The sequence below is a fragment of the Brassica napus genome, chromosome A2 (assembly GCF_020379485.1).
Source record: "Brassica napus cultivar Da-Ae chromosome A2, Da-Ae, whole genome shotgun sequence".
Taxonomy (NCBI): Eukaryota; Viridiplantae; Streptophyta; class Magnoliopsida; order Brassicales; family Brassicaceae; genus Brassica; species Brassica napus.
This window is the reverse complement of record NC_063435.1, coordinates 8,978,647-9,001,330: the sequence shown is the minus strand read 5'-3', so window position 1 is coordinate 9,001,330 and position 22,684 is coordinate 8,978,647. Positions and strand designations below refer to the sequence as shown.

The 22,684-nt window shown below is 31.0% G+C and overlaps 4 protein-coding genes and 1 long non-coding RNA gene across 5 annotated transcripts; 4 read left to right on the top strand and 1 right to left on the bottom strand.

Annotated features, from left to right (window-relative positions):
* Nucleotides 1–1,081: 1,081 nt before the first annotated feature.
* On the top strand, nt 1,082–3,111 carry LOC106419723 (protein BASIC PENTACYSTEINE3-like). Its single transcript, XM_013860542.3, has 2 exons — nt 1,082–1,709; nt 2,127–3,111. Exon 2 carries the CDS (start codon nt 2,139–2,141, stop codon nt 2,973–2,975), a length of 837 nt encoding a protein of 278 aa, XP_013715996.1. The 5' UTR covers nt 1,082–1,709; nt 2,127–2,138; the 3' UTR covers nt 2,976–3,111.
* Nucleotides 3,083–4,427, bottom strand: LOC106419696 (putative clathrin assembly protein At1g68110). Its single transcript, XM_013860509.3, has one exon. It carries the CDS (start codon nt 4,289–4,291, stop codon nt 3,197–3,199), a length of 1,095 nt encoding a protein of 364 aa, XP_013715963.1. The 5' UTR covers nt 4,292–4,427; the 3' UTR covers nt 3,083–3,196.
* A 7,208-nt stretch (nt 4,428–11,635) lies between these two features.
* LOC125585726 lies at nt 11,636–12,598 on the top strand. Its single transcript, XR_007322710.1, has 2 exons — nt 11,636–12,259; nt 12,347–12,598. It is a non-coding gene; the product is annotated as an uncharacterized LOC125585726 (long non-coding RNA).
* Nucleotides 12,599–14,778: 2,180 nt separating this feature from the next.
* On the top strand, nt 14,779–17,003 carry LOC106419675 (annexin D5). Its single transcript, XM_013860488.3, has 6 exons — nt 14,779–15,411; nt 15,485–15,630; nt 15,839–16,057; nt 16,124–16,339; nt 16,458–16,547; nt 16,631–17,003. Exons 1-6 carry the CDS (start codon nt 15,336–15,338, stop codon nt 16,832–16,834), a joined length of 951 nt encoding a protein of 316 aa, XP_013715942.1. The 5' UTR covers nt 14,779–15,335; the 3' UTR covers nt 16,835–17,003.
* Nucleotides 17,004–17,370: 367 nt separating this feature from the next.
* LOC106392350 (E3 ubiquitin protein ligase RIE1-like) lies at nt 17,371–19,312 on the top strand. Its single transcript, XM_048755331.1, has 6 exons — nt 17,371–17,466; nt 17,499–18,011; nt 18,295–18,411; nt 18,525–18,657; nt 18,736–18,894; nt 18,979–19,312. Exons 2-6 carry the CDS (start codon nt 17,560–17,562, stop codon nt 19,138–19,140), a joined length of 1,023 nt encoding a protein of 340 aa, XP_048611288.1. The 5' UTR covers nt 17,371–17,466; nt 17,499–17,559; the 3' UTR covers nt 19,141–19,312.
* The last annotated feature ends 3,372 nt before the right edge of the window (nt 19,313–22,684 follow it).

Genomic DNA, 22,684 nt, shown 5'->3' with positions numbered 1-22,684 from the left:
AAACATTTTATTAAAGAAATAAATGATAATTTTATCTTCATTTTATATCTATAAAAGTATAAATAAACATATAAATTTTAAAAAAAAAAATTAAAAAAAAAACTTAATAAAAATTGAAAATCACTTTTTTGAAAATGTTTTAAAATATTATTTTAAATCTTAATTATTGTATTTTTAAATCCTAACTCTACTTCCAACCCAAAACACCATGCACTCCTTTCAAAATTTCACCGCCTCAAATCTAAACTCTTAATCTAGATTAGTTAATCTAGAAATATAAATAGTTTTTTCCTTTTTAATAAAGCATATTTTAATCATTGTAATTAGGTTTGGGCGAAAAAACAAATAGAAAAATCTGAACCAAACCCGACCCGGTAAAAATGTATCTGAGCGGATCCAACCAGACATGAATACCAAATGGATCTTGTTTTACGGTACTTCAAATTATGAATTTTACCCGAACAGAAACCAAATGGATATTCGAAAAACCTAGAATTCAAAATCCAAAAAAAAACTTTTACCAAACATGATCTCAATTATTAATATGTATAAAAAACATTAAGCTATTATTGAGTATATAAACTAATTATCTATTATATGAATGATTAACTCAAATATCTAATATACATATATATTATTTGGTTAATATTAATATTTTTATGTTTTGACAATTGATTTTGAAGTTCAGTTATGAATATATTTGCTTTTGAAGTTTAAATAATTTTTTTTGTTTTTTTTTAAATATTTAAATAGTTTTTTTTTCTTATGTTTATAGAGTGTCTAGATGTTAACCCTAATTTATTTACGCTTCATTATGTATGATTCTTGTTCGTAGAAGGTTTTGGTTTTTCATGAAACATGATTTTTCTGGTGTTATCACGTGTAGTTCAGTGACGAGTCTCGTATTGTTGATAGGAGAGTCTTCCAAAATTAGTTTGAAGGACAACAATATGGTTTGAGAAAGCCAAGTATACAAATTTATTGATAAGATGGGAATATATTGAATTTAGTCAAATGTAGATGGGAATATATTGAATTTAGTCAAATGTAAATTAATATTTTTAGATGATAACCCGACTAATATCCAAAACCAAAACTATTTCGGATTCAATAGGATCTTGGAAATGTAATTTAACATAAACCAAACCAGACTAAATCTGTATCGCATCCAACCCAAACTTTTTTGACATTCGACTAGGACGAAACTAATGAATTCAAAAATTCAAAATCAGAATGAACCTTTACCGAAACCTTCCCTACTCTTAATTTTAATTCTAGATTTGTGGTAAAAGCATTTTTAGGGTATCTTAAGGTATTTATCTTAATAAACTCAAAAGCAATTTTATTACTTATCATATTTATTCGTTTTATTATAAAGTTAGCACATAATTCATTTTGGTATTTTTTTTTTTTGAGTGATGCAGTCAGACATGTATTCTCATATGATGATAGAATTATCAGCTGTAGAATTATCTATGTAATATTTCTCATCGTTGTAATAACATACTTAATCAGACGCTAAAAATTAAAACTAATGTATAATACTCAAATATAATATAACAAAGAGAAAGAAGTATTAAGTAATTTAAAGATAACTAAAAAGTACCATTATCATCCTTTCTACCATCTCCTACCGTCCCCTCCCTTCTCTCTCTCTCTCACTCTCAAAAGGGAAAAAGAAATCTAAAAGATCGATTTCACCATCCTCGGTAAGTTTCCTCTCTCCACCATCCATAAAATATTTCGTATTTGTACTCTTTGCCTCCTCTCTTTCTCCATTGTCGACGTATCTCTCTGTGCTTATATATTTATATATATATTTTTATTAGATCCCTCTGTTCCATATGCTTTGCTCTGCTCCTGGGAAAAAAAATGTTCAATTGCGAAACCCTAATAAAACATATTAACGAATCTAACGAAAATCTGTGGTCTTTTCTTGTTCAAATCCTTAAATCTGATTTTGGCTTTTTAGATTCACCTAAGCCCTTTTCACAAAATTGTGTTCTTGACAAAAAAAAAATTGGAATGTGTTTGAAACTAATCTTAGATTTTGCGAATGTGACTCGAACCCATGTGAAAAGTAAAGATCTTTTACCAAAAAAAAAAATTGTGGGTTTTGTTTGCAGAAGTTTCTTATAATGGATGAAGATGGGTTGAGCAACCGGAACTGGGGTTATTACGACCAGTCTCAGTTCAGACCAAGTTTAGGTTTTCAACTAATACCAAGTATTGTTGACCGTAACGAGAAGCAGTTTCTCTTCCCTCAGAACCCAAACTTCATAACCACCAATAATGGCTACTGTGGTGGTGGTAGTAGCAGCAGCAATGTCATGTCGTTTCCGCGCGATTACACTGCCTCTGATGCACCGTTCATGAGCTACAGCTGGTTAAACCAGCACAGAGATAGCAAGTTCTTTAACAACTTACCTAATAACCCTTCAAACCATCACACCCTTCTAGATCCCAGGGCTCAGCCAATGCAGCTTCTGCAGTTTCCTAAACCCGAGGCGGGCGAGGTTGATGAGTCTCTTAAGAGAAGGCAATGCGGTGGTGGTCAGAGAGCTGATCCCAAGGCAAAGAAAGAGAGGAAGCTGAAGGATAATATTGTTCCGAGAATGCAGAGGGAGAGAAGTCCTTTGAGGAAGAGCATAGAGATGGTGATAAATGGTGTTACAATAGATATTGGTTGTCTACCGGTTCCGGTTTGCTCGTGTACCGGGTTGTCTCAACAGTGTTACAGGTGGGGTTGTGGGGGATGGCAGTCTGCGTGTTGTACAACCAATGTGTCCATGTACCCTTTGCCAATGAACACTAAAAAGCGCGGTGCTCGAATCGCCGGAAGGAAAATGAGCCAAGGTGCATTTAAGAAAGTTCTTGAGAAACTCTCTGCTGATGGTTTTGATTTCTCAGGCCCTATTGATTTGAAGTCTCATTGGGCAAAACATGGAACCAACAAGTTTGTCACCATCAGATAGAGACCAAACCTCTGTCCTTTTTTTTTTGTTTTTTTCTTTAGATTCGGAATCAAGTTTTGTTTGTTTCCTAAGGCTATGTTGTAGAACTCAGAATCAAACTCGGCATGTAACTCAAAAACGTACCTCTTTTCTTGAATTTTTACTGGTAAAAAAATTGTATTATGTACAGAACCAGAACCAAGTGAAAAGAATCAATCTCATCCAGATTTGCTGCACGTTCTCTAGAACGTAATCAAATCTGGCATTGTGTAACAAACTGGCCGGTTCGATACTACAAGAGGCAGAGGATCTTGATGATATTCTTGAATCGCTTTTTCGCTGAAACAATACTCGTCGTCTTCGAAAGTCTCCCATTTGTCTGTTATGATCGTCTGCAATCTCGGTTTCTCCAACAGTACAATGGCTTTCTCTTCCTCCTCCACTACTTCTTCTTCATCTTTTTCGACGCGTTTGACCATTTTCTCCATTGCTTCTACTTCGGCCATCGGTATAGTAACAAACTGAGGCGTATCCCGCGCGTTTGAGACGCCAAAGCCTTTGCAGAATTCAAAGTACATAGCTAGGTCTTCTCCCTGAGACGTCGCCTTGTTGACGATCTTTAAACTCCTGGCGGCGTCTGTTTTGCCGGCCGCCGGGAGGATTTTGATGATTCCGCTGCATATTCTACCGTAAATGTTGATGCTCTCGAGGACGATGCAATCCATGGCTTCTAGGATCAACGCTCTCTTCATGTTATCGGCAATAGGACGTATCTGGAGAATCAAATCGAGAAGAGACTGCAGTTTTTGTATCCTATCAAGCTGTTGCTTCACGGAATCGACTTTGTCAGATCGTAGATTCGCGCGGGTGCGGATGATCTGATCGGATGTGAAGGAAGAGTAGCTGTTAAGGAAAGCGAAGTAAGCGCGAACGAAGATGTTGAACCCCCAGGTTCTGCTGAGAGATGAATGTCCGTCGGAGAAATCAGAGAGATCGAAAGGAAGACGACGAATCTCTCCTACGACGGAAGGGACTTTGCAGCTGACTACACCGTGGAGAAGCATCAGGGATTTGAGCGCGACGATCCAGCTTCGCGTGTGGTTGACGCGGGAGGATAGAGCGTGGTTTAGAGTTTTGAGGTTGAGAGGAGAGGCTTTGATCCATTTGTAGACGCGTTGAGCGTTCGAATAGTCGACGGAGGAGTCGTCGTGGGAGGTGGCTTTGATGATGGCTGCTTCGAGATCCGTGTTCCGGTATGAAGCTCGCCGTGAGAATCCGACGGCTATTAAGCTCTTCTGGTCTTTGATCGCAGCAGCAGCTCGTTTCCAGAGCTTCATCGTCGAGCCCCCTCCCTCCTCTCTCGTCGTATTCTCTGTATCTTTAGTCTTCCCCAAGAACAAAAAGTCATCTCTGTAAATCTTCTTTTTCCTATTTTGAGTTCTTTGGTCTCTGTATTATCCGTTATAACCGTTGAAGCCGCTCATTTAGAAAAGAAAAAACATTTTTAAATAGAAAAATAAAAGCTGGCATATGTGACCGGTTTGATTATGTTTAAACCAAACCAAAATCGCATAAATCATGATTTGGTTTTGTCTTTTTATATCCAGCTTGCAAATAGTAAACAGGGATCTCGGATTGCTAGTTTGGCTCTTCCATTTACACTTCATCGTCCAGTATAGTGTTATACAGGCTGCATGCCATCCAACGTTCATCTTTGCTGTGGCAGATATCTTCTCACACACTCAGGAGCGAATCTAGAACAAAATTTCATGGGGGACGTTTGTTACAAAACAAGAAAATGACACAGGAGAGAATCGAGATTAAGAAAGTTATGGGTGCCCAACACAACATTTACCATCACATCCAATAAAATCTTAATGGTTCTATTCACAAAAGCTTACATATTCATAAAACTATGGGTGCATGTGCCCCCATTCCGACTAAGCTGGCTACGTCACTGCACAGAGTGCACACACTAGCTTTAGAAATTTGTGAGCTTGGATCTGGTCTCTTTCATCTTATTTATGCGCTTAATTCCTACGTCAGGGAAATGTATAATATGATGTGGTATTACAATAGCCCTGTTCTTTTGATAGATGCTGAATCTAGCATCAGCGGCTCCGAATAATTCATCCTCAAGAATCTAGCGTCAACTGCAATAGATGCTGAATCAAACCGTAACCGTAAAAATAGTCGCCTCTGTGAGTCGTAACTGCCGCTAAAATTTTTAACGATCAATTAACATCCGAAATCTAATGCTGCTTCTCTTATAATTAAATATCGGTTCAATGGTTTCTCTGCAATCTTGCTTTTAAAGCAACGGAAATACAGTTAAAAAGAGACGTGAACGCTAGAGGCGGCGTTTGATAAACGAACAGGGGAATTATATTGGTTGACACCGAAACTACAACTACTAGTTGAACGGTGGTTAGGCGCCCGCATTTTTTACACAGGAAAATAGGAATGAGATGTGAATTTAGCTAGTGGTAGTGGATTTCAATATTACAAAACAAATAATAAAAGAATTTGAAATTGGACCCATACAATAATGATGCCAGACATAGCATGGTCAAAACATTAGTTAATATACGAGGATCGATCTGGATTGCATGGAAACTCTGTTTCCTGTTTCAGAAATGTTTCAGAGACAAAATCTCTTGAAAATCTATGGAAACGCATTGGAAACGCATTGGAAACACCTTTTCTAAAAATCTTATTTTGAAAACACGATTTTAGAAATTCGCAATTCTGATTTAGAAACATGAAATAATGACTATTTGTCATTTGATGTTAGTGATTACTTGTTTAATAAAGCTTACTATATTGTTTTATCGAAGGATAACATGTTTTTGTTTTCTAATTTTTGATTAAAAAGTTTATAAAATGTACAAAGAAAACAATATTTACTTTGGTTTTCTTTCTTAGAAAAATTAAACAAATAAAAAGAAGAAGCTCACATGTTGATTAATTGTATTTACATATACTAGATTTTTTTACCGCGCTACGCGCGGATAAGATATTATATGTATTTCTCAATTCTAAAAAATAATGTATAATATTGTATTATATTATTTAAAAAATATAAAATATGACTACATAACATAAATATATTTTTTAAATTTTCTTTGTGGAAATCATTATGTTGTTTGATTGTTGTACTTGATTCACATATTTGCATAGATATTTGTGATAGATGAATAACTATATTTTTATTATCAGTAAATAATATATATTTATTATATAATATAAGAAAAATAAAATTATTTACTTTTTAAACAAACTTGTCTCATGTTGGGGACTCGGTTATAGACATATCATATACGAATGAGACATTTTTACAGTTATCAATCTTCTTAACATTGAAAAAACAAATCTACATATCAAAACAATATCTCATACGATCTATTTGTGGAATAATTACTCTGAAGAAATTGAATTTAGGCATCAAAAAAGACTGAAAATGTATGTGCATATATGTTATCTAAGTCTGCTTCACAAAGTACTATTCATAGTTCATATATCATTAATGTCCATCCTATTTTTTTGTCCACCATTTCTTAAACATCTTGAAATAACTGATGATAGTTAATAATAAACTTTTTGCTGGAAAAAAAATCAAATTTGTCTAATTATCGCTTAAATATTTTATTAATATGGTCTAAGAAGCTTTTAAGTGATATCATAGTTTAATTTATTAGTTTTTTTGTTAATTTTTAGAGGTTTTTGTATTTAAGATTTTTTTCCATATTAAGCTTCTATTTCTTTCACAGAATTGATATATATATATATATATATATATATATCATAAAAATTACCATCAAATCAGTTTTACTTATTTATTATTTTGTTTTAACGAAAATACACTTTTTAAATAATTTAATTTAAAATAAAATTATATATTAATTTGCTGTATTTTAACAATTTCATTGATTTAATTAATTTGCTTTGGTGGATAACTTAAAAAGTTTTCATATGAATCGGGGAAAGTAAATTTATGTTGTTATATTATATTTATTTTGTGTATATAGAATCTATATATAATGCTAGTGTAATAAAGAAAGAACATTATTTTTTTGTAACTTCAAAAAGATACATTATTACAATTTAAAATGAATCAAAATTGAATAAAATGGTAATTAAATATTTGTAAATCTAATTGTTTAGTTGGATTCTCATGAAAAAATAATCGATTGGTTAAACAAATGTTTCAAAATTTGTTGTGGTATTGTTTTGTCTATAAATTATAAAATTTATTGAATTAGTATATTTAATTATTGCATCCTTAAATAATATTTTATTAAGACATTAGAAAAATATGTTTTGAGTTGTTTTGTCAAATTGTACAAAAATCTATGCTTTTTCATATTTGTAACTTCAAAAAGATACATTATGATAATTTGAAATTAATAAAAATTGAATAAAATGGTAATTAAATATTTGTAAATCTAATTATTATTTTTATCTTGTTTAGTTGGATTCTCATGAAAAAAAAATCGATAGGTTAAACAAATGTTTCAAAATTTGTTGTGTTATTGTTTTGTCTATAAATTACAAAATTTATTGAATTAATATATTTAATTATTGCACCCTTAAATAATATTTTATTAAGATATTAGAGAAGTATGTTATGAGTTCTTTTGTCAAAATTTTACAAAACTCTATGTTTTTTTCATATTTGTCACGAAAATTTATATGTTAAACTTACTTTTACAAAATTCTTAACTTTGTCACGAAAACAAAAATCTATGCTTTTTCATATTTGTCAACGTTCTCACACTTTCTAAGAATATATTAGCTTAGTCACTTATTTATTTTTTTTTTACAAAACAAAGTATCGGAGTCTTGAAAGTTGAATTCATATTATTGTAAATGTACATAAGAGTTTGTGATTATATACTTAGTGATTCTTGTATATGTTTCCAAGAAAGTTTCAATGGCTTAGTGGTAACTATCCTATATATATATCATACTAACCCGGGTTTGATTCTCACCTTCGCATTGTTTTTTTATTTTTTACGAAAAAAAATGAGATGACATGGCAATTTCGGGTTCTCTGATTGGTTGATTTTTCTATTCTATGTGGACACCCTCTCTATGGCTTATATCCCCCTTTTAGTATAGTATAGATATATATATTATAGACGCTTCTAAAACATTTTTATTTCTATTTTTTTAAATCATGTTTCAATGTTATGAAACGTTTAGTTTTCACATATCCGGTTTCCTAGATTCCATGCAATCTAGCAGTGGATATACTACACCAGTTTGTAAAGTAAATCATTTAACTGGTATTAAATGGCATTATACACGCTGTCTATTATCTTCTATTTGACCTCAATATATTTGACCTCTTTAAGATGATAGATATGACAATATAAGCAATAAAGTTTTTATTAAATGGCATTATATATGTTGTGTATTATATTCTATTTGACTTCAATATATTTAACCTCTTTAAGATCATATATGAAAATATTTAGTAACATGTTTTTATATCTTTTTCTTTTAAATAAAATATATTTTACCTCTTTAAGATGACAGAATAACACTATATATATGGTGAACTGACGATAAAACACACATAAAATACTATAAGAAAATAAGAATAAAAAGATCAGACACATCTAAGACAAACAAAATATGATTTCAAAGGCAACTTTCATATGCATATTGATGTTCTCCCTCTTTTCTCTACATCAATGTATGCATATATAGTTTTCTTCATACATATGTAACAACTTTCTCTTTATTTTTGACATCTTTAATATTTGGTAAATAATGTGTGGTTTCAAATGTGTAGGCGGGCAGATGGATGTTGGAGAAATAGATAGTTCGACCAAGTTCTATGTTCCAAAGTGTGTTAAACGGAAATGTGGATTTGGTGCAGAAATAGATTGTTGGTGCTGTCACAGAGATTCATCGCTATGTTATTACAACGTAGATGATTGCGTTGACGACAACAATTGTCCTCTTTAAGACTAAATTTTTAGAAATTAATATACCGCAATGTTTTTTTCAAATTTAAAAGGTTTTACTTCTTTTGGTAACAACCATATCAATGTATGACCTATTTTAAATAAATACTAGATTTTTCACTCGCACATCCGTGCGGGTAGATTTTCATTTTATAAGTATATAACAGATACCATCGCAAAACTTTCAAAGATACAATTTACATTTTAGTGTTATATATTGTGTAAATCTATATTGTTATTGATTAGGTTTCTTAGTCGATATTATTAATGTATCATGATTTGTTTTATACATTTACTTTATTATTATTTGTTATTATATATTAATATATTTTCGAGTTTGGTAAAATAATTCATAGTATGAAATAAACAAATTGAGAATCTCCTTCATTTTTTTTCTAATTTTTACAGACTGAATACAATACATTTTAAAATTTTATTTAGTTATACTATAGAACTGATATTTTCTTAGCATAATTTATATTTATATTTCTATGTTATTCATTTTAGTATATTGTGGGATTTTATAAGTAAATAGATTATAATAATACTATATTATTAATTATGAAATCAATTGGTGCATTAATTTAAAAATATTTTAAAATTTTATTAAGATTTTGTTAGATTTTTTCCAACATATTTTGTTATAAGTAAAAATAAAATTTAAATTTACAGTTAAGAATTATTTATTAATATCTATATAATTTATAAGTTTTTTTTAGAAATGTTATATATTAAATAGATTAACTTAAATAATCAAATAGATGTAATTGATGAAATGGACCTAGTATGCATTTTTATGGTATTTCTTTTAATAAAGAAGATATAGAATATAATTATAAAATTTGAAAAATAGCATACACTTTTATTTTATTTTGTTTTATAATAAAATCTTATTTAAATTAATGTATAATAGTATATATTATTAATTACGAAATTAATCAATGCTATTAATTTAAATAAAATATTTTAAATTTTTAGAAAGATTTTGTTACATTTTTTCTCAACATTTTGTTATAACTAAAAATAAAATTTAAATTTACAGTTAAAATTGATGTATTATTAATATCTTTATATATTTAATAGATTAATATAAATAATTAAATAAATGTAATTAATGAAATGGATCTAATAAAGCTAGTATGATATTTTTATGGTAGATAAAAATGGTATTTCTCTTTTAATAGAGAAGATTTCGGCTAATCAATCCAAAAATCCACAAATTTGTTTTCGCATCTAAATTAGATATGAATTTGGTCAACTTTCACTGCTCTTTAATTAGTTAAAAGTAAGCAAAACGAGCCCATTTGTAAGCATCAAAACATAAAAGTTCCCCGATTTTCATTTTTAAATCCCTAATTTGTTCTCTTAAATTTTGTCATTCCTCAGTCGTTTGTTGCAACAAATAACAGATTGTTCTTATGTTTCATTCTCGGGTTGTTTTCATTTTTTATTTTATTTTTGTACGTACAGTCGGGTTGTTTTCATAAGAACAGAATCCCATGTATTTTTTGATGATCGAACAGTCTTGGAAGTAGGTCGATCACATGACGTCTTAATGGAAACTCCAGCAGATACAAACTTTCAAATTTTGTCCTAGCTAGTAGAACAGAAAGACGCCTTCCAGTGGAGTTACTAAAGCACTTCTCCTTTACTGCCATAGAAATATTGATCTTTCGTGATCAAATTTTTTTGTAATGAAGGGAATTTGTTAAATTCATGTTTACTATGAGCTTTCAACTCAAAACTAATTGGCAATTAGTAGATTGATCACAACTTTTTATATATTACTTAATGTCCCATTGATTTTCAATGTGGGATACATATCCCTTAATACCCTCCTCGAGATGATGGTTTTTATCGGCCAGAAATCTTGGAAACTTTTTAAGACAGTTATACTCGGTCGAGCGAATCAATTACGACCTATATACCCGGTCGGGTACGGTTAATATTAATTAGGGGTTTAACTTACTAGGATCTGGGCTCTGATACCATGTTAGATTCGAGTTTATTATGGGCTTCCAACTCAAAACCAATTGACAGTTAGTGGATTGACCTTAACCCTTTATATATTACTTAATGTTCCATTGATTTTCTAATATGGGATACATATCCCTTAATAGAATTGATCGTTTTCCCAAAGATTTATCCTACTCATGACTCAACGTTATGACCTTGTCAAGCCAGTTTGTTCGTGTTATCCATTTGGTTCTTATCAGTTTGATACGAAAAGATGTAGCTACCTATATGATCTAATTATAAGTAACGTTAGTATTTATAAATATGAATTAATGTGGTATAAAAGAACACATATATAATTAGATGAGGTATAATGACAAAATCATTATATTTATTCTGTTAAAAAAAATATAATGCAAGATTTAATATGTGGTATACACAGAGGATTAATGAAAATGTAAAAATATAGAACATATGAATCTAAGATATGAATGGTTTATGTAATACTCCCTTCGTTTTATAATACATGACGTTTTAGAGAATTTTATTTCCAAATTATATGACATTTTTTGTTTAAAATATATAAGAAACTAAATGTGTGCACAAGACTAAAAATTCATGTATTAGGGCATTTCCAACCCAATTCTATTTTTCACTTTAAAATAGAGTTTATAATAAAAATGTTCTAATGTTACATTATTTCTCACTCTATAATAGAGTAAAGGTTTACTCTAAATATAGAGTAACTTGTTTTTTTTTCATCACTCTATCTTATACTCAAAAATAAAATACCATTGAATCAAACTTAAATTATATTATAGAGTTATTCTAATTTAGAGTAAAAAATAAAGTAAACAATTGATGGTCTGGAGAAAGTGCATGTAACTTTTACAAATAAAGTTCATATCTTGTTTTGCATGTCAATTAATATACAGATCATATACGTCAGTTTGGTAAAGTAATCATTTGACTAGTATTAAATGAAATTATATACGTTATCTATTATTTTCTATTTGACTTCAATTTTGTTTAAATTTGTAACTTTTTTTTTTTTGAGAAAGGGATTTTAATTTTTTTTAACTCTTTAAGATTATATATGACAATATAAGCAAGCAATTGTTTAATAACATAACCGCATTTTAAAGGTGATATATTAAAATGTAATATATTTTTCCTCCTTTTGGTCAAATATATTTTACCTCTTTAAGGTGACAATATCTGAGTTTTGATTTCAGTATAACACTATATATAGGCAATTTGACCAATAGAACAAACATTACATCTTAACTAAGATCGTCTAAGATAAACGAAAGATGATTTCTAAGACCATTTTCGTATGCATATTCGTCTTCTCCTTCTTTGCTCTACATCAATGTATGCATAGGTTTCTTCATATCTTTATTTTATTTTTTCATTGTCATGTCAGTGTTGTGTAAATGATGTGTGGTTTCAAATATATAGGCAACCAAATGGATGTTGGAGAAATAGAGAGCAAGCTCGTTATTCCAAAATGTATCCATAGAAGATGTTCAGATCAAGGCTTTTTCCAAAGAGATTGTTGGTGCTGTATGAAAGATCGAACGCTCCCTTGTTTCAAAGAACAAATTGATTGCGATTCAGATAGGCGTTGTCCTCCTATACAATTAAGACTTTAGAAAATCAATGTAATATTATTATTTTTTCAAATCTATATAAATGCCATTGTCCAAACAATAAACCAATATAAATGCAACTAACAAACTATGATTTTAGTCTATTTGAAATCATGAAACATTTGCGGTTCATTTGAGATGAATAAAGGCAATTTGTTCTAAAACGCGGCTGCCGTGACCGGCTTTGTGGCGTTTAAGGGCTCGATGGTTCCCGGACCTCTCGATTTGGTCCAAATTGGTGAACTAGGCGGAGTTAATAGAAAAAATCGTTTTTTGTCATTCTAAGGCTCCGAATGGTAACTGCGGTTTGAGCGGTGCGGAACAAGCGGTTTAACTGCGGTGCGGTTCTAACAGTTATAATAACGTGTAGATATATGATATATATAGAGATATTTGTTACTGTTAACTGCGGTGCAGGGCGGAACGGTTCGTAACATTCGAAGCCTAAGGCTTAAAATCTATTCATATATGAATAATATATGAGTTTAGAGGGTAAATTTTGATTGAAATGCAAAAAAATTAAGATAATGTGAATAATATCAATGGCGGCCATGGAGAATATTTGTAGAAACCCTAATCTATCAATGGGGAAGAGGAATATTTTATGGAAATGTCCTCCATTTAATAAATCATAAAAAAAGAGAAAATGTGCCGAGGGAGTAAAATATGAACTCGTGGACGCAAATCAGGGTACTTACCATTAGGGTTGGGATCAGGATATCCGGAAAATTTTGGATATTCAGATTCGGATTTGCATCCGTCAAATCTGTGATTTTGGTATTCAGATCCGGATATCCGCGAGTATCTAGATCCGGCTTCGGATCCGTAAAAAAATATTTTTTTCTAAAATACTAAATTTTTAAAACTAATATGTAAATTAAATATTTCTACAAAATTTATAAAAATGTAAATAAAATTATAAAAATTTAAAATATAATAATATAAGACTTATTTTATGTATAAAATATTAATATATCAACTATAATTATTTATAAAATTTAAAATTTAATATATTTAAAAAATTTGGATACGGGTCCAGATATCCGGATCTAGATTCGGCGAATCTGATATTTTACTATCTGGATCTGAATCCGGGCACTCTGGATATTCTATTTTTGGAGCGGATCTGGATCTGGATCGGATCCCGGATAATAAGTCTCAGCCCTACTTACCGCCAAACCATGTTTATATCATTGTTATGTATTACAAATACTTTAATTATATATACGTTTATTTAAAAATAAAAATAGACATAAAATTAATTTCTAAGTAATTCCCGATTAAACGACAACTTTTACATTAGGTGCTATTAGGGCTGTCCAATATGGTAAAACCGAACCGAACCGAACCGAAATAGACAATATGGTTTGGTTTTGGTATATACCATATAAACCGAATGGATATAATTTTATAAAAACCGTAGGATTTGGATATGGTTTGGTATATAATCGATTAAACCGAATAAACCGAACAAAACCGATTAAAAGTAGAAACATGTAAATATGTATCTATTTTATAACACTACATTAAAATCTATTTGTTACATAAGTTAAATTTGTGTTAATAACTATTACCTTAATTTTATAGTAATAAAAAACCTTAATTTGTAAAATACTTGAAATATAACTAAATAACAATACATCACAATTCAGACATCTTATTTTCTAAGTCTTTTTTTTTTGATATTTTTGTTTTATTTTAGTCTTTACTAAATTAATACGAAGATTATAAATTTGAGGGACAATAATTAATAGAAAATTTTCAATTGAAAAAACATGACTTTAATTAACACTAAATATAGAAGAGTGAAAAAACTTTTCTTTCATGTTTCTGTTTTGTTTCATATTTTTATTTTCAAATTTTCAAATTTTGATTTTAGTTATAGATTTGATTATTTTATTTGATGGTAGAAGCATTTTTACTTTTTTGTTCATTTATTTGAACATGTAATATATTTTTAATAAATGATTGTGTTGAGACTATGACTCTAAAATTCATATAATATGATCTCAAACAAAATAATTATGTTTTTTGGTATAAAACCGAATAAACCGAAAACCGACGGTATATATACCGAACCGAACTGAAGTAAATATGGATTTAGAATGATAGTCATATTTTACTAACCGAAATACCGAAAACCGAAAAAACCGAACCGAAACCAAACCGATATCCGGATTGAACACCCCTAGGTGCTATACCCAACCGGAGTGTAAGAATTAACGCCTAACGTATTTCCGAACGAGGATCTCATATATAACTAAAAATTTAGTGATCGATCAAAAAAGTTATAAGCAAAATCTTATATATTTTAAATTTTTCTATTTGTTGTCCATTCATATAAATTATAAAATGACTTGAAACTAATAAAAATGAAATAATATATTAATTAAATATGAACTTATATACTTATGAATATTTATACATGTGCAAGGGCACGTAAAAACTACCTAGTTACCTAGTAAATATATAAGAAATATAACATATTATTATACTTTTTAATTATAAAACGTTTTGTGGGAATTGTTTATATTGAAGCATCCATCGTCACATTTAACTGAACGAAACAGAGAATTCAACTCCTGAAACCAAGGTCCAATGTCCATTTCCTTGGCATATTTCATATTTGGCAAAACACATTTTCCCTAAACTATTCAACATCCACAAATCACCACCACCACCAACAAACAAAATCCAAAACAAGATCAAAGAAATACAAAAAAAAAATCAAGAAATTAAGAAGAAGAAAATCTTATAACTATCTTGTTTTGAATCTTATTGAAGACGAAAGAGAAAAAATGGCAACAATGAAAATACCAATGACGGTACCTTCTCCTCGAGTCGATGCCGAGCAGCTCTTTAAGGCCTTCAAAGGTATTATCTTTAATGGTTATAAACAAGGTTTCTTCCATCACATTTTAAATTATAATCTTGTGCAAATTTTCAGGAAGAGGTTGCGATGCTTCGGTAATAATCAACATCTTAGCTCACCGCAATGCAATGCAACGAGCTCTCATCGAACAAGAATACGAAACAAAGTTCTCAGACGACCTTCGCAAACGTCTCCAATCCGAGCTTCACGGTCATCTCAAGGTATGCCTTACAAGAAACGTTATTCATCTAGACATATGATTTAAACCATGCTCGTTTTTTTTTTGTATATGGATTACATGCTATTGTATCAAGATATTACATTCAAATATTATTCGGTTTTTATTTTATAATAGATTGAAAAGTAAAATATACTAGTATATATTAATAATGAATTAATTATTATATAGATGCTTTTTCTTGGTTTCAGAAAGCCCTTCTTCTGTGGATGCCTGAAGCAGTAGAGCGAGACGCTTCAATACTGAAACAAGCACTGAGAGGAGCCGTGACTGATCACAAAGCGGTCGCTGAGATTATATGTACACGCTCTGGCTCTCAGCTTCGTCAGATCAAACAGGTTTACTTAAACACTTTTGGTGTCAGGGTCGAACAAGACGTTGAATCTGAAGCTTCTGGAAATCACAAAAGAGTATGTATATGATCTGATGAATCCTTTTCACTGAGATAATGTTAGAGTTGACATGTATATAAATAGGTTTTGCTCGCTTATTTGAACACTACACGGTATGAAGGACCAGAGATCGATGACAAGATCGTAGAGAATGACGCTAGGGTTCTCAAGAAGGCGGTTGCGAGGAAGCACAAGTCTGATGACCAGACACTGATTCAGATTTTCACAGACCGAAGCAGGACTCACCTGGTCGCTCTTAGATCTACCTACCGTTCGATGTTCGGCAAAGAACTTGGAAAGGTAGTAATAATAATCAAGAACCAGAAACTTGTTTAAGACATTATCAAAAAAAAAAAGAACCAGAAACTTGTTACTCAAGAAACCCTTTATAGTTTAAGACATTATTTGATCTTGATAGGCCATTAGGGATGAGACACGTGGGAACTTCGAGCATGTCCTTCTGACGATCTTACAGTGTGCTGAAAACTCTTCTTTCTATTTCGCAAAGGTAAACCTAATCTCATGTTTCTTGAACCACAAGGCACAGTTTTTTTTAGAGGTTAGAGCAGTATGACAAATGAAACTCTGCAGGCGCTGAGAAAATCGGTGAAAGGGTTAGGAACAGATGACACGGCGTTGATTAGAATGGTGGTGACAAGAGCAGAGGTTGATATGCATTACATTGTTTCAGAGTATCGCAAGAGATACAAGAAGACTTTGTACAATGCTGTTCAGTCTGATACAAGTGGTCACTACAAAACTTTTCTCCTCTCTCTTCTTGGCCCCAACGTTTGATCTTATGTATCTATATATATATACCCAAACCTTCACATTCATTCTTGGAGTATTTTTTTATATATCTATATATCATTCAATAATTCTTGTAAAAATATCTTGAAAGGAAGATATAATATGTTCAACAAAGAGCAATTGAAAAGCTATGTTTTGCAGAATAGAGTAATCACTTCAAGGTTGGTTGTTAACTGTCTGATACATTTTCCATTGAGGCAAGGATGATAAGAGCTCCTTGAGTAGCTTACAAGTATAGTCTTCCCAAGAGGTAATCGCGGCTGATATATCCCTCAAGTCAAGCCGAGAAGTCTCTTCCAGTTCGAACTTTTTGGTTGATTCCTGTTCCAAATTCAGACCGATTCGTGTTTGAAATTTAGATTTGGTTTTAATTTGGATTTTCTGATCAGTTTCCAGATAAAGAAAGACTCTAAACCAAGCGGTTCAGCAAGTGCCGAAACTAAAAATTTCTACCAACTAGTCCAATCGTTGACTATCCAAATCTCTCTAACTCTATGATCCAACACATTCGTTTAAAATCAATTAAACAATTAACAACACTTCCCAATGAATCACCGATTCACCAAATCTTTTTTTTTTTCCAAAACAAAGCAGCTCCTCGCCATGTTGACCTTCAGGTCCTTTTTTTTTTTTTGAAACACACCTTCAGGTCCTAAAAGCTCATTTTGAGGGTTGTGTACGAACAAAACAAACCCCCAGATTCACTTACCATGTCTTCCTCTTCACCAACCATGTCCGATTCCACCTCACCTCTTCTCCGCTCCCGCCAATCCCCCCGGCGCCGCCAGCCCTTACTCGCGTCGCTCATAGGCCGAGCTTCGGGTCGGCGAGGAGCTTCGATGGTTGTGAGAGAGACGGCTGCACAGGAGCTCGAAGACAGACGAGCCGATTGGGGCTACTCCAAACCCGTCGTGGCTCTCGATATGCTCTGGAACACTTCCTTTGTAGTTGTCGCGGTGGTGATGCTTTTGATCTCAAAGGAGGAGGAGCCTAACGTCCCGGTTAGGCTTTGGATCTGTGGCTACGCGGTTCAGTGTCTTGCGCATGTGGTGCTTGTGTGGTTGGAGTTTAGGAAGAGGAGCATGCGCGGTGGGGATTTGGAAGCTGGTGAAGGTTCTGGTCGTGATAGTGATGATGAAGGTGGTGATGAGAGGATCCTCAGGTTAGAAACTCAATTTTACATTAGATGAATGCAAAAAGTTAGATACTTTACGACATTTATCCAGACCCGACAATGCTTCTTGTCTTTCTTATGACATGATTATATTGAAGAATACTTTTTAGCTTGTGTAAGAGAATTAAAAAAACATTAGTCTATAACTCTATATTGTCAAAGTTGTATACTGTGTTTGATCATGGAAGCTAAGAGCAAGCCGTTTCCGTGTCTTTTGTTATTCTTTAAAAAAATTATTTACTAATGGATTTTTCATTATCATATTTCTCAGCGCTAAGACTTGCGAATCAATGAACACCATTGGGTCATTTGTATGGTGGATTGTTGGCTTCTACTGGCTTGTATCTGGTGGTGAAATCCTTCTGGAGAATGCTTCGCATTTGTACTGGTATGGGTTTAATATTTTAAAAGTTTCTTTATGAAAAGTAAAAACTCTTTCAGCTTCTTTCGATCTCATGTTTCCTTTGTTTAGCTGATTGGTAATGACTTAATGCTTTGCAGGTTGACTTTTGTTTTCCTGTCATTTGATGTGTTCTTCGCCGTCTTTTGCGTTGTGCTGGCATGTCTTATCGGAATCGCCTTATGTTGCTGCCTCCCTTGTATTATTGCTCTTCTTTATGCTGTTGCCGGGCAGGTAGAGACTAGAACAGCAACCCTTCAAATCACAAATTAACTTTCCTAGCAATGGACAGCCCTTTGTGTGTGTTTTCAGGACGGTGCATCAGAAGCAGATCTTAGCATCCTTCCCAAGTACAAGTTTGAGATGATGAACGATGGAGAAAAGCAAAGTGACGGTGGAGGGAAAATGATACCCATGGAGGCAGGCACTGAGTATTCAGGAAACGAACGAGTCCTTTTGGCGGAAGATGCTGTAAGTTGTTATTTTAGAAAGTTATCTCGTGAAACTTCTTTTCAGAGCTTTCCTTTAACGGGGTTTTTGTTTGTTTGTTTGTAGGACTGTTGTATATGTCTGAGTTCATATGAAGATGGAATAGAGCTAGTGACACTTCCTTGTAACCACCACTTTCATTCGACGTGTATTGTGAAATGGCTGAAAATGAATGCGACATGTCCATTGTGTAAGTTCAATATTGTCAAAGGCAATGAACAAGACTGAAGTAAAAGACAGTGACTGTCTCATCTACTAAGTTCTCTTTAATCCGTGTTTTTTTTTGTATAGATTAGAGATACAGAAAAATGATCTTGTCATGCGTAAGTTGTAAAATAAATGTAACTTTGTTGTCTATCCCTTCATTTATCAAATATAGATAGATATATGTTTATGCCCAGTGAAACATTAGTTCGGTTTTTACATTTTAAAAAAAAAATTAATAAGATAACCGTATAACCTCTACATTCTTAAAAGTTAAATTTATTGTTTTTATTAAATTGTTTATATATACTATTAAAACATGATCATTTCTGTTTTTCTCTTTTTAATGAAAAATTGATTTACCTAAAATATCTTATTTTCTAAAGAAAATTTAATTCTCAATAATGATATTTTCATCTTTTGGTTTTGGTCTATGACTACAAGCTAGATTTTTAATCAGGATTTTCAAAACATGGAATATTTTACATTGTGAAAATCAAGTAAAAACGTATCAAATGTTTGCTAGAGATGTTAAAATTAGTAAACCGCCTCATTTAACCACTTATGTAGTTGCTTTGAAGACACTGCTCATTTCTACACACTAGAAAAGCACACCTGAGTACGCTTCCCCCTTTAAACTTGGCTTACCCATTTGTAACACTAATAACATCTATATTATTAAAACTGAAATACAAATAAAAATAATTTTCTTTTCAACAAGTTATTATATTAATTATTATTTCATTTTAACTCAATTTAACGGTTTCATTAATAATATTACCTTAATAATACATCACATCATTATTTATATTACCATCAAAATGTAAAATAACCAGATTTTGCATATGGTTAAAAGTATGATTTATTCTTATTTACTATTGTTTATCTTACTTTCAATCGGTGAAAAGCTACATAGCTGAACACATAATTTAAAAATATAGTTTATATGAACAAATTAATAACTTAAATAAAAATAATAAAAATGTATTACATACATTATTACTTTATTTTCCACACCATATAACTATTTTACTAAATAAAATACTCTTTTTTATTTCAGTTAATTTAGCTAAATACTTAGAAAGAAGTTTTTCTTTTTTACTGAATCAGTAGGCATAGACATTCGGCAACCCATTTAGGTACCGGATGTTTCTTTTGGGTATTGGATTTTTTTTTTTGGTTTTTGATATTATAAATTTATGTGTGGATTTCGATTTGGGTCCTCTCGGATTTAGATAGTTCGGTTCTGATATATATGAACCTAAAAATATCCAAATAACAAACGTATCTGAAATGGGTTCGGAATACTTGTACCAAAAAATAACTAGATTATCCGATTCAGTCCGGATCTTTCGAATACAATTAGTTATATGGCGATACATCTAAAACATATAACACTAATCATGAAAAATAAATATAAATTTATAAAAACGTAAGAATCAATATCCGTGCGGACGCACAGATTAAGTTTTAGTACACATTAAGTTTAAACACTAAACAGACAACAAAAAATCACCTTCATAAGAAAATTGAGTGAAAGATAGGTTGATGTACATTCATTTTCAACATACGTTATTATTTTTCTTTATATGTTGAATAGAAAAATATATGTTAGAAGCATATCCCCATTTTTGAAGATTTAATTCGTGTTCAATTATTATTGTTTGAAAGTTGTGAAAATCTTTGAGTAAATTGAAAATTAATGATATTAGTATGCTTAAATAAATTCATATCGTAAATATAATTATGAAAACTGAACTATTAATTATGTTATCATTTCAATAGTTAAAATCTCTACATAATCTAGTTACTATTCAATTATTATATTACAACTGAATATTGTATATTTTATTTCTATGAAAAAATTAATTGTTCTCATATTATTTTTGGGTGCAAATCTCCTAATAATAGGAAGGGGATTTGTTATAATGGATATATCTCTTTCTGATAATATTTCAAAACAGGTCTCAAAATAGATGCATTCTTAAGTTTATTATCTCGTTATTATGATTTATCAAAATATTTTTTAATTTTATAATAACTAAAACTATGTATATTTTGTTTTACATATTTATCTTATAAAAAGAAAGCATAAACCTATTATGTAGCATATGATTAGCGATCTTTAAAGGGATATCTTCTGTGGGAACGTTGCAAAGTTGTTTATATATGATTTACTTTGTGTATAATGTATCGTAGGGAATTTCAGCGATTTATCTTCTTACATATATATATATATATATATATATTTTCACGACAAAATATCTATTTTATTACTCAATTTTAATGTAGTCTGGATAATTACACCGAAATAGAACAACCAACAAAACAAAAAAATCCTATAAAAAGATTGAGCGGTTCTAGATAAGTGCATGATCTGCAGTTTTATTTTATCCCCGATGAATATAGAATATCATGAAATCTAGAAATCTTCTATTCAGTTTTTGTATCTCCTTCAACTCTGTCGAGGGATCAAGTCTTTGTTGTCCCTCTCAAAAATATATATTTGGGTCAAATATCAATTTTACATATATATTACATACATGTTATAGTGATTTGTCCCTTTTAAGGAATCTTGTCCCCATAAATCAAAACAGGCAAAAAAGTAAAACTAAAAAGCACATTCAAAACAAAAAAAGAATAATATACTTACATATAATTTTGTAAATGATACCGGATATATAAATAAATAAAATCGAAAAGTGACCCCAAAAATAAGTGTCACAGGATCGATGCCTAGGAGGCTAGGATGTATAGTGAATAATTGATCCTCACGGCTTCTTAGTCTAATCTGTCATTCACATGTTCATCTTCTACAGGATAATTCAAATGGAAACATATATGTCTTGACTTTTTTTGTTAATGGTTTTAACTAAATATGCTGTTTAAACTAAATATTGTCCTTTTATTTCACCCAATAGCCATTTATAATTATGCTTGGGATTTTCCTTTAGTTAATGGTAATAAGGGGTTTTTCCTTTAGGTAAAGGTATATTTTATGCTGTTTAAACTAAATATTGTCCTTATATTTCACCCAATAGCCATTTATTAACTAATTGTTAAAGTAAGTATGATGCATAACTATTCTCCACACTTCTGTTTGAACCAAAAACTGTCCTTATATTTCACCTAATAGCCATTTATTGACTTATTGCTTAAGTAACTATGATGCATAACTATTCTCCACACTTTTGTTTTTATTTGTTTATATTAATTTTTATAGGTCTATTAAAATATGGTTATTTATAATGTAGGTCAATTATAAATATATTCGGGACCACCTTCTTTATTTTGCCACAGGACCACATTTGTTGTTGTTGTTGGCAATTGGCATTCACAACTCATACAAACCTATAATTGAGTTCCGACCAAGTTATGATACTGACTAGACTATAAGTTTTTATCAGTCACCTAACTAATTGGTAATTTATCCACCAAATGCATTACGTCAAACTTTTGGTAGAAAATCACGTTAATCTGCTTCAGTTTGAATTCATTACGTCAATTTTTTGTTGTTTTATCAAAAAACGATTGATTATTATTAAAATAAAATTTTGTGTGTAAATGA

Excerpts from the sequence above, each read along its gene's own strand:
- LOC106419696 (XM_013860509.3), bottom strand. The coding sequence starts at position 4,291 with ATGAAGCTCTGGAAACGAGCTGCTGCTGCGATCAAAGACCAGAAGAGC.
- LOC106419675 (XM_013860488.3), top strand. The coding sequence starts at position 15,336 with ATGGCAACAATGAAAATACCAATGACGGTACCTTCTCCTCGAGTCGAT. Across the intron at positions 15,412-15,484 it reads GCTCTTTAAGGCCTTCAAAG|GAAGAGGTTGCGATGCTTCG; the intron begins GTATTATCTTTA and ends GCAAATTTTCAG. Across the intron at positions 16,548-16,630 it reads CTTCTTTCTATTTCGCAAAG|GCGCTGAGAAAATCGGTGAA; the intron begins GTAAACCTAATC and ends GAAACTCTGCAG.
- LOC106392350 (XM_048755331.1), top strand. The coding sequence starts at position 17,560 with ATGTCTTCCTCTTCACCAACCATGTCCGATTCCACCTCACCTCTTCTC. Across the intron at positions 18,658-18,735 it reads TTTATGCTGTTGCCGGGCAG|GACGGTGCATCAGAAGCAGA; the intron begins GTAGAGACTAGA and ends GTGTGTTTTCAG. Across the intron at positions 18,895-18,978 it reads TCCTTTTGGCGGAAGATGCT|GACTGTTGTATATGTCTGAG; the intron begins GTAAGTTGTTAT and ends GTTTGTTTGTAG.
- LOC106419723 (XM_013860542.3), top strand. The coding sequence starts at position 2,139 with ATGGATGAAGATGGGTTGAGCAACCGGAACTGGGGTTATTACGACCAG.